Source organism: Embiotoca jacksoni, unplaced genomic scaffold, assembly GCF_022577435.1.
Source record: "Embiotoca jacksoni isolate LCO1_2020_lvr unplaced genomic scaffold, fEmbJac1.0.p SCAF_2, whole genome shotgun sequence".
Lineage (NCBI taxonomy): Eukaryota > Metazoa > Chordata > Actinopteri > Embiotocidae > Embiotoca > Embiotoca jacksoni.
In genome coordinates, this window is record NW_027185340.1 from 23351650 (window position 1) to 23364984 (window position 13335).

Genomic DNA, 13335 nt, shown 5'->3' on the forward strand with positions numbered 1-13335 from the left:
CATACGTGTTGTTTCAAACTGCGCAAAGAAAACTATGAATTTCACAGAAGGAAAAGGGTGAGACTGTTCACACAATAGACCGTCCAACCTGTCAACTCCGACCAGGCGCTCTTTCTCCGGCGCTGTTAGCGTCGGAAAGTCCTCTTCGATTTCAGTCGCTTTTCCCGACGCCATTTTCTCCTCGTCATTACCAGCAACGCCGAGACTCCGGGCAGCGGCGGAGGCAGCGGCGGTGAGCGACACTCCGCACGATTTCATGGAAAAGAGATGGGCCGATCAACGGGACCGAGCAACTCCGGCAAAATGCGGTAACAACGAAAGTGTTGCACACCTATCCAGGATTAAAACGGGGCGTAGCGTAGTTCTTGCCAAATCCTCAAGGAAATGATCCCATCAAGTTACGTTCCACACTCCTCATTGTACTTCAAAACACGGCGTATATTCCGGCGCCAATTTATGCATGAAGTTGCTGTGATGTTGGGTATGAAGGGTGAGTGTCATTTGATAATACCGCAAACTTCCCCAACCATCGGCTCAAAGTTGTTGTAATTGTGTCACAGAGGCAAACGCACGCCGCCACCGTTGGCACGCCCTCTGCTCGCCCCAACCAATCAGCGGCCGGTGTCTGCGGTCACGTGACGGTCTCCAGTTGATGTGTTGCGAACACGCGCACGCACACATCAAATGTGCTTCCGAGACCCTCCTCGTGTCCTGTGATTGGTTCTTCACGCTGTATTATGATTACGTAACTGTGTATTAGGGCAACCTATTGGTTACAATATCTGTCATATCTGTCAAGGATATTTGTTGCAACGTTGCACAAGTACTTTTTGATAGATTAGATAGATAGATAGATAGATAGATAGATAGATAGATAGATAGATAGATAGATAGATAGAAAGATATTACATGATTCAACTAATAGGGGATCTCAGAGTCATCCACATCCACAATCACTGATGTGAGATATAGTCAAGTAGAATATATAAATGATAAGTAATGATCTAAAATCACAGAAAAGCCAAATAGATGACCCAAAAAAACGAATTCCCATTGGTTGTCAGCTCATTTGCAAGTTTTGTTTCAGTGGTTTATTTAATTTAATTTTACACCCCCCCCCCCCCCCCCCCCCCCCACACACACACACACACACACACACACACAAATCATTTGAAAGTATCCTGGCAACTAGGCAACAGCAAAACAAAATTACAGCCACTATAAAAACAAAAAAACAGCAATGCCTCACTAGTCAATAGTCAATATAAGGTAATTGTCGACTAAGATTTGAATAAAAGAGTCCGTAAAGAAATCCTTAAAACATATTAAGTACTATGTTTGCTGTATGTTCCTGCATTTGTCTCCTCTATTAACCATGTACACACAACTGTTAATCTATACTGTGTTTTGAGGTTGCCTATACATTTTTGCCGTCTGCATAAACAGTGAATACATACAGGAGGCTGTGTAATGATGTATTTATTATTCTCATTATTGAATTTAATGACATTGTGTTCCATAAAACAAGAAATGAAGAAAAGACAAGCTTGATGGAAAAGAACCTTTTTAAAACACTGATTAACAATATTTCAGGGGTGATCGGTCATTTTCTCAAAAGGCATATGTTAGAGTTTGCCGAAGTCGTTGTTACAATTTCCCAAAAATTGTGACAAACCTGGGTAACTGAAGTAAATGTGCTCTCAAACTTTGCTGTAGCTACTAAACATATCCATATTATGATCTACTTTGGCTCAGTTATCAGCAACTAAAGAATAAACCATCAGACATCTATTACACCAGAAATCCGCTGTAAATCACCACATCCTAATGGGTAGGGAGTCAAATTTAACCCAAAATGTGTGTTTAAGACATTTCATTCTGTCAAAAAACACAGAATTTATTCTGCCAAATTGACAATCAGAAATACAAATACGCTCTAGATAAATAAAAGTAAATCTTGGTAGGATTCATCTGTTAGAACTGGCAACTATAACAGGCTACTCACTGTTTGTATGACCAGTTCCTCACCTGGCTGTGCTGATTTGATTTTCATCCATAAAAGCATTTATTTAGTCAACATTATTTAACTATTTAAACTTTCACTCTAGAATGCAACTAGTGAGTTCACTGCAGATTACCAAACACTTGATGGGTGTCCGGGGAAATCTGCACATTATATGTAAGAGTACATTTGTTTTTTTAGGAGTTGTAGTAAATATAGTCTTTGTTTTTGAATACCGGTTTATTCACTTTTTCAAAATAAAGTGTACACTAGGTGTACACGTTATTTTAAAGCAGTCTGATCCTTGTTCTACGTAGCAAATTTGACATTATTGTTACAAAAAAAAATCAGTATTATTACGACTACAATGTGTGAAGCGGGAGATCAGTCCGGGCGGACCCGCCGGCGGGTCGCTTCCTCTTTTACTTTGACCGTCAAAATTGCTGCGAATGACGCGGACGTGCAGACAGCTGAGGACAGAGCAGCGTCCTCCAAGATGGCGAACCGCGACAAGGGTAAGCTGGCCTGTAAAGGAATTAGATCTGCGTCTGAACCGGGACACAGGGCCTCTCGCTGAGCACCGACCCCGTACGGGACATGTGTGAAGGTCCGTGCGCCAGCTGCGTCGGTGCTCCCGGTGTGTTCAGACGCAGCGTTTAAAGCTCGTGTAACTTTTCAGCTGTTAGCTCCATGCTAACTCACCGCAGGCCTCACAACTTTAATAAGTTTACCAAACGGAGCCGGTCATTAATCAGCCGGCAGACACGTCAGTCATGTTGAAACCCGTGAGCCGGGGACATGAACTGAAGCGGTGTGTTACTGGATCACAGATGTGTTGTCCAGACTCCTCGTGTTACGTCTGTAACAGCGGTGAGACTCGGGCACCAGCTTCACGTATCGTTAGCCGCTGCTGCGCGTCTCCTCGTCGCTGCTGTACGCTGACTGTTTGTTTTGTTTTGTTTTGTTTTGTTTTGTTTTGTTTTGTTTACCAATGACAAGAACTGGAAGAGGAGATTTACGACAAGGTCGTAGATCTCACGGAATATGCCAAACGGCAGCGATGGTGGAACCGCCTCTTCGGGAAAAACAGCGGTCCCGTAGCGGAGAAGTACTCTGTGGCCACGCAGCTCGCCATCGGAGGAGCCAGTGGATGGTAAATGTCCTCCTGTCTTCAGCTCCCTCACATTCACTCTCACCGGTTCCTGTGGACAGTTGTCATGTACATAAATATATGTTTGGGAAGGTTCAGAACTAGTTTGGATTATATTGTGTGATCTGCCTTTCTCTCCTGTGTCCTCACCTCGCCTTGTTTACTGGCTTTACTGGTGGAGAGTGCTGCCTCAGCAGAAAGCCTGGGACAATACACGGGACAATACACAGGACAATACACGGGACAATACACGGGACAATACACGGGACAATACACGGGACAATACACAGGACAATACACGGGACAATACACGGGACAATACACGGGACAATACACGGGACAATACACAGGACAATACAGAGGACAATACATAGGACAATACACAGGACAATACAGAGGACAATAGACAGGACAATACAGAGGATCATACACAGGACAATACACAGTATAATACACAATACAATACACAGGACAATATACAGTATAATACACAGTACAATACACGGGACAATACACGGGACAATACACAGGACAATACACGGGACAATACAGAGGACAATACACGGGACAATACACAGTACAATACACAGTACAATACAGAGGACAATACACAGGACAATACACAGTATAATACACAATACAATACACGGGACAATACACGGGACAATACACAGGACAATACACAGTATAATACACAGTACAATACACAGGACAATACACGGGACAATACAGAGGACAATACACGGGACAATACACAGTACAGTACACAGTACAATACACAGGACAATGCACAGGACAATACACGGGACAATACACAGGACAATACACGGGACAATACAGAGGACAATACACGGGACAATACACAGTACAGTACACAGTACAATACACAGGACAATACAGAGGACAATACATAGGACAATACACAGGACAATATAGAGGACAATACACAGGACAATACACAGGACAATACACAGGACAATACAGAGGACAATACACAGTACAATACACAGGACAATACACGGGACAATACACAGGACAGTACACAGTACAATACACAGGACAATACACAGGACAATACAGAGGACAATACACAGGACAATAGACAGGACAATACAGAGGACAATACACAGGACAATACACAGGACAATACACAGTGTAATCCACAGGACAATACACAGGACAATACACAGTATAATATACGGGACAATACACGGGACAATACACAGTATAATACACAGTACAATACACAGGACAATACACAGGACAATACACAGTATAATACACAGTACAATACACAGGACAATACACAGGACAATACACAGTATAATACACAGGACAATACACGGGACAATACACAGGACAATACACGGGACAATACACGGGACAATACACAGGACAATACACGGGACAATACACAGGACAATACACGGGACAATACACAGGACAATACACGGGACAATACAGAGGACAATACACGGGACAATACAGAGGACAATACAGAGGACAATACACAGGACAATACATAGGACAATACACAGGACAATATAGAGGACAATACACAGGACAATACAGAGGATCATACACAGGACAATACACAGGACAATACAGAGGACAATACACAGTACAATACACAGGACAATACACAGGACAGTACACAGTACAATACACAGGACAATACACAGGACAATACAGAGGACAATACACAGGACAATAGACAGGACAATACAGAGGACAATACACAGGACAATACACAGTGTAATCCACAGGACAATACACAGTATAATATACGGGACAATACACGGGACAATACACAGTATAATACACAGGACAATACACAGGACAATACACAGTACAATACACAGGACAATACACAGGACAATACAGAGGACAATACATAGGACAATACACAGGACAATACAGAGGACAATAGACAGGACAATACAGAGGATTATACACAGGACAATACACAGGACAATACAGAGGACAATACACAGTACAATACACAGGACAATACACAGGACAATAGACAGGACAATACACAGGACAATACACAGGACAATACACAGCATAATACACAGTGTAATACACAGGACAATACACAGGACAATACACAGTATAATACACAGTACAATACACGGGACAATACACAGTATAATACACAGTACAATACACAGGGCAATACACAGGACAATACACAGTACAATAGACAGGACAATAGACAGGACAATACACAGTACAATACACAGTACAACACACAGTACAACACACAGTACAACACACAGTACAATACACAGGACAATACACAGGACAATACAGAGGACAATAGACAGGACAATACACAGGACAATACACAGTGTAATCCACAGGACAATACACAGTACAATACACAGTACAACACACAGTACAACACACAGTACAACACACAGTACAACACACAGTACAATACACAGGACAATACACAGGACAATACAGAGGACAATACACAGGACAATACACAGGACAATACACAGTGTAATCCACAGGACAATACACAGGACAATACACAGTATAATATACGGGACAATACACGGGACAATACACAGTATAATACACAGTACAATACACAGGACAATACACAGGACAATACACAGTATAATACACGGGACAATACACGGGACAATACACAGGACAATACACAGGACAATACACGGGACAATACACGGGACAATACACAGGACAATACACGGGACAATACACAGGACAATACACGGGACAATACAGAGGACAATACACGGGACAATACAGAGGACAATACACGGGACAATACAGAGGACAATACAGAGGACAATACACAGGACAATACATAGGACAATACACAGGACAATATAGAGGACAATACACAGGACAATACAGAGGATCATACACAGGACAATACACAGGACAATACAGAGGACAATACACAGTACAATACACAGGACAATACACGGGACAATACACAGGACAGTACACAGTACAATACACAGGACAATACACAGGACAATACAGAGGACAATACACAGGACAATAGACAGGACAATACAGAGGACAATACACAGGACAATACACAGTGTAATCCACAGGACAATACACAGGACAATACACAGTATAATATACGGGACAATACACGGGACAATACACAGTATAATACACAGTACAATACACAGGACAATACACAGGACAATACACAGTATAATACACAGTACAATACACAGGACAATACACAGGACAATACACAGTATAATACACGGGACAATACACGGGACAATACACAGGACAATACACGGGACAATACACGGGACAATACACAGGACAATACACGGGACAATACACAGGACAATACACGGGACAATACACAGGACAATACACAGGACAATACAGAGGACAATACATAGGACAATACACAGGACAATACAGAGGACAATAGACAGGACAATACAGAGGATTATACACAGGACAATACACAGGACAATACACAGTACAATACACAGGACAATACACAGGACAATAGACAGGACAATACACAGGACAATACACAGGACAATACACAGTATAATACACAGTGTAATACACAGGACAATACACAGGACAATACACAGTATAATACACAGTACAATACACGGGACAATACACAGTATAATACACAGTACAATACACAGGGCAATACACAGGACAATACACAGGACAATAGACAGGACAATACACAGTACAATACACAGTACAACACAGTACAACACACAGTACAACACACAGTACAATACACAGGACAATACACAGTATAATACACAGTACAATACACAGTATAATACACAATACAATACACGGGACAATACACGGGACAATACACAGGACAATACACAGTATAATACACAGTACAATACACAGGACAATACACGGGACAATACAGAGGACAATACACGGGACAATACACAGTACAGTACACAGTACAATACACAGGACAATGCACAGGACAATACACGGGACAATACACAGGACAATACACGGGACAATACAGAGGACAATACACGGGACAATACACAGTACAGTACACAGTACAATACACAGGACAATACAGAGGACAATACATAGGACAATACACAGGACAATATAGAGGACAATACACAGGACAATACACAGGACAATACACAGGACAATACAGAGGACAATACACAGTACAATACACAGGACAATACACGGGACAATACACAGGACAGTACACAGTACAATACACAGGACAATACACAGGACAATACAGAGGACAATACACAGGACAATAGACAGGACAATACAGAGGACAATACACAGGACAATACACAGGACAATACACAGTGTAATCCACAGGACAATACACAGGACAATACACAGTATAATATACGGGACAATACACGGGACAATACACAGTATAATACACAGTACAATACACAGGACAATACACAGGACAATACACAGTATAATACACAGTACAATACACAGGACAATACACAGGACAATACACAGTATAATACACAGGACAATACACGGGACAATACACAGGACAATACACGGGACAATACACGGGACAATACACAGGACAATACACGGGACAATACACAGGACAATACACGGGACAATACACAGGACAATACACGGGACAATACAGAGGACAATACACGGGACAATACAGAGGACAATACAGAGGACAATACACAGGACAATACATAGGACAATACACAGGACAATATAGAGGACAATACACAGGACAATACAGAGGATCATACACAGGACAATACACAGGACAATACAGAGGACAATACACAGTACAATACACAGGACAATACACAGGACAGTACACAGTACAATACACAGGACAATACACAGGACAATACAGAGGACAATACACAGGACAATAGACAGGACAATACAGAGGACAATACACAGGACAATACACAGTGTAATCCACAGGACAATACACAGTATAATATACGGGACAATACACGGGACAATACACAGTATAATACACAGGACAATACACAGGACAATACACAGTACAATACACAGGACAATACACAGGACAATACACAGGACAATACAGAGGACAATACATAGGACAATACACAGGACAATACAGAGGACAATAGACAGGACAATACAGAGGATTATACACAGGACAATACACAGGACAATACAGAGGACAATACACAGTACAATACACAGGACAATACACAGGACAATAGACAGGACAATACACAGGAAAATACACAGGACAATACACAGCATAATACACAGTGTAATACACAGGACAATACACAGGACAATACACAGTATAATACACAGTACAATACACGGGACAATACACAGTATAATACACAGTACAATACACAGGGCAATACACAGGACAATACACAGTACAATAGACAGGACAATAGACAGGACAATACACAGTACAATACACAGTACAACACACAGTACAACACACAGTACAACACACAGTACAATACACAGGACAATACACAGGACAATACAGAGGACAATAGACAGGACAATACACAGGACAATACACAGTGTAATCCACAGGACAATACACAGTACAATACACAGTACAACACACAGTACAACACACAGTACAACACACAGTACAACACACAGTACAATACACAGGACAATACACAGGACAATACAGAGGACAATACACAGGACAATACACAGGACAATACACAGTGTAATCCACAGGACAATACACAGGACAATACACAGTATAATATACGGGACAATACACGGGACAATACACAGTATAATACACAGTACAATACACAGGACAATACACAGGACAATACACAGTATAATACACGGGACAATACACGGGACAATACACAGGACAATACACGGGACAATACACGGGACAATACACAGGACAATACACGGGACAATACACAGGACAATACACGGGACAATACAGAGGACAATACACGGGACAATACAGAGGACAATACACGGGACAATACAGAGGACAATACAGAGGACAATACACAGGACAATACATAGGACAATACACAGGACAATATAGAGGACAATACACAGGACAATACAGAGGATCATACACAGGACAATACACAGGACAATACAGAGGACAATACACAGTACAATACACAGGACAATACACGGGACAATACACAGGACAGTACACAGTACAATACACAGGACAATACACAGGACAATACAGAGGACAATACACAGGACAATAGACAGGACAATACAGAGGACAATACACAGGACAATACACAGGACAATACACAGTGTAATCCACAGGACAATACACAGGACAATACACAGTATAATATACGGGACAATACACGGGACAATACACAGTATAATACACAGTACAATACACAGGACAATACACAGGACAATACACAGTATAATACACAGTACAATACACAGGACAATACACAGGACAATACACAGTATAATACACGGGACAATACACGGGACAATACACAGGACAATACACGGGACAATACACGGGACAATACACAGGACAATACACGGGACAATACACAGGACAATACACGGGACAATACACAGGACAATACACGGGACAATACAGAGGACAATACACGGGACAATACACAGGACAATACACGGGACAATACAGAGGACAATACACGGGACAATACACAGTACAGTACACAGTACAATACACAGGACAATACAGAGGACAATACACGGGACAATACACAGTACAATACACAGGACAATACACAGGACAATACACAGGACAATACACAGTACAATACACAGGACAATACAGAGGACAATACACAGGACAATACAGAGGACAATACAGAGGACAATACATAGGACAATACACAGGACAATACAGAGGACAATAGACAGGACAATACAGAGGATCATACACAGGACAATACACAGGACAATACAGAGGACAATACACAGTACAATACACAGGACAATACACGGGACAATACACAGGACAGTACACAGTACAATACACAGGACAATACAGAGGACAATACACAGGACAATACACGGGACAATACACGGGACAATACACAGGACAATACACGGGACAATACACGGGACAATACACGGGACAATACACAGGACAATACACGGGACAATACAGAGGACAATACACGGGACAATACACAGTACAGTACACAGTACAATACACAGGACAATACAGAGGACAATACACGGGACAATACACAGTATAATACACAGTACAATACACAGGACAATACACAGGACAATACACAGGACAATACACAGGACAATACAGAGGACAATACATAGGACAATACACAGGACAATACAGAGGACAATAGACAGGACAATACAGAGGATTATACACAGGACAATACACAGGACAATACAGAGGACAATACACAGTACAATACACAGGACAATACACAGGACAATAGACAGGACAATACACAGGACAATACACAGGACAATACACAGTATAATACACAGTGTAATACACAGGACAATACACAGGACAATACACAGTATAATACACAGTACAATACACGGGACAATACACAGTATAATACACAGTACAATACACAGGGCAATACACAGGACAATACACAGGACAATAGACAGGACAATAGACAGGACAATACACAGTACAATACACAGTACAACACAGTACAACACACAGTACAACACACAGTACAATACACAGGACAATACACAGGACAATACACAGTATAATACACAGTATAATACACAGTATACTTCCATCATGCTGCTTATGCTCCATGAAACTAATTTCCTTTCCATCACTCATAAAAACAAAATTTCAATAACCATGCAGTAGTATTATATCAAACTATGTTGTCAGTATTCTTAGTGTATACAGAGGAAAGAAGTCATTTGTTACTAGTTACACATAACAGTTACTAGTAACTGGTTAACTGTTAAAATATCTGTAATCAGTTACTGTCACTGAGAAAAAATATGTAATTAACTTACCGTCAACATGTTGAAGATGTTACATCTGAATGTATTCTTTTCCCTACAAGGCATATTCATGGATATAACATGAATTATGTTGCTTTGCATCTGGACAGGCTCGTGCATCGCTCTAATCAAGCAACCCAAGGCGGTGTCTCTGAAGGACGTCTTAGTGTCGGCCCGTGTCAGAAACATGTGAACAGTAAACAGCCCTGTTGATGGCTCAGTGACACTCGGCACACTCAACCTGAAAGCACACTTGGTTTGAGGTTATAGTGACACTTTCCATCACTGCAATCTGTTTTGATCATCATACTCGTGATTTGTTTGGTGGTCGTATTTTAAAATCTAAACGTTCGAAACTTTAGTTTTAGTTTCGAAAGTCGAGTTTCAGTTTGACAGCAATCAGTGTTGAGTACTGTCGGCAGGTTTACATGGTCAAACATGGAGTCTTTATATTTATTTTTTTGACTTTTCAGCTTTACTGCCCACTTAAAATCCATTTGTAAAAAAAAAAAAGTAATCAACTTATTACATTTTTACTATTCTGTGACCGATTATATTACAACAGTAACCTTCCCAAAACTGGTTACACTAAAACACCGTTCACTGTCATGCAGACCGTACAGACGCCATTATCAAGACAGTTTAAGTCATTATTTAACTGCCGTGCTCTTTTTGTAATTAATTTTAGGTGCGCAGGTTATCTCTTCCAGAAGGTTGGTAAAGTCGCTGCTACATCAGTTGGGGGAGGTCTTCTGCTGTTGCAGGTATTTTTTCATTGTTATGCATCAAGAGTTATATGTTCAACGTTTTAGCAAATAAAAACATTTCTGTGAATCTGCCTGTCATCCATTTTTATCTCCAGATAGCTAACAACAGTGGCTACATCCAGGTGGACTGGAAAAGAGTAGAGAAGGATGTCAACAAAGCTAAGAAGCAATTAAAGAAGGGAACAGATAAAGCGGGCCCTGAGCTAAACACACTCGTTGACAAGGTAACATGATTGTGCGTCGTTTTGTTTTGATTGTCACATGAGGGGAAATCTTTTGAGAACGGTTTTCATCCTTTGATCAGACTTGAAAATTAGACATCAGGGACATCCTGGAGGCCATGCCGCTGAAACCAGTTACCATTTAGCTGCTCTATCACATCCCTAAATTTGAGCGATCATTGCATTTCATATCCTTGTCTCTTTATGTATGCTTCTTGTTTTTATTTACTCTGTCACCATCTATTAAATAGGCAAAAAGCCAGAAAAAGAATCTTAAAAATAAAACAAAGAACTTGAGAATTTCTCCAGTTTAAATAATTGGACTAGATAATGTCTTCACTCATCTTCGCTGTGGCAGATAACTGCAATAAATATGTAGGCACACGTGCTAACAAGATGCTTATACTGCACTAGTTTTCTTTAGTGTGACTCAGGAAGCTGCTTTTTTTTTTTAATTTGTCATAAAATCTGAATAAAACTCAATAAGTTCAAAGGTTAAGGCAGCTCAATGACTGCTTTACATACTGAAACATATTTTTTTGTCTTTTTCAGTCCACAGAGTTTGTGAAGAAAAACATTGTTGTGACAAGTGGCTTCATCGGAGGATTCCTGCTTGGCCTGGTATCTTAGGCTCTGCCAAATCAGAAGAGTCTATGTTTCTTTGATGTTATGAGAAACTCTATAGAGAAATTTTAAATCATTGCTGGATGGGTTTTAAGTGTTTTGACAGAAAGCAATCAATTTGAATTTAGCTTGTAGCCATATGTTTCTGCCTAAGCTGCACATCCTCTTGTCAACAGTACTGAACCGTCACATGAGAACTACTGTTGTTATGGATTTGGCACTTAAACCAAAATGGCCCTTATAAAACACTCCACTTCTCTGGCCAAATATCGATGCATATCATGCAAGGTTGATTTAAAAAAACACAAAGGCCGTCAGAAAGTTGCATTGTTTTATTTATTTAGCGGTGGTATGTGTTTCGTGGGTTATATCGGTCTCCCCTGTTTCTTTTTTTAATGAATTTTGTTTAGCAGTGAATTGTTGCTTGAAGCACTGCAGGCTGTGGTTTGTCTACTCTAAGTAAATAAAAACAAATAAATCAGTTGAATTGTTTCTCATTTACATTGAAATCATTTATACACAGTGGTACAAATATGTCTTCTTGACATGCCGTTTTGGATGCTTCTTGAGTCACTCCACATTGTGTTTGTA

The 13335-nt window shown here is 40.6% G+C and overlaps 2 protein-coding genes across 4 annotated transcripts in view; one reads left to right on the forward strand and one right to left on the reverse strand.

The window, feature by feature from the left end:
• The window catches only part of kdm6a (lysine (K)-specific demethylase 6A), a 49292-nt gene extending 49034 nt beyond the window's left edge, over positions 1-258 (reverse strand). Inside the window, 1 exon segment of the mRNA XM_069155105.1 lies at positions 89-258. Within this exon segment, the coding sequence (XP_069011206.1) occupies positions 89-258 (170 nt within the window).
• On the forward strand, positions 223-13231 carry fundc1 (FUN14 domain containing 1). Of its 3 annotated transcripts, none has more exons than XM_069155111.1 (5): positions 223-308; positions 3002-3155; positions 11821-11896; positions 11995-12123; positions 12673-13231. In XM_069155111.1, the coding sequence occupies exons 1-5, from the start codon at positions 257-259 to the stop codon at positions 12748-12750; spliced, it is 489 nt and encodes a 162-aa protein (XP_069011212.1). In that variant the 5' UTR covers positions 223-256; the 3' UTR covers positions 12751-13231. The 3 variants fall into 3 exon arrangements, with proteins under 3 accessions (XP_069011212.1, XP_069011209.1, XP_069011211.1); XM_069155108.1 differs by lacking the exon at positions 223-308 and adding an exon at positions 2355-2517; XM_069155110.1 differs by lacking the exon at positions 223-308 and adding an exon at positions 2818-2872.
• The last annotated feature ends 104 nt before the right edge of the window (positions 13232-13335 follow it).

Coding starts and splice junctions, on each gene's coding strand:
- fundc1 (XM_069155108.1), top strand. CDS start 2,370: ATGTGTGAAGCGGGAGATCAGTCCGGGCGGACCCGCCGGCGGGTCGCT. Junction 2,518..3,001: donor GATGGCGAACCGCGACAAGG/GTAAGCTGGCCT, acceptor ACCAATGACAAG/AACTGGAAGAGGAGATTTAC. Junction 11,897..11,994: donor GAGGTCTTCTGCTGTTGCAG/GTATTTTTTCAT, acceptor TTTTATCTCCAG/ATAGCTAACAACAGTGGCTA.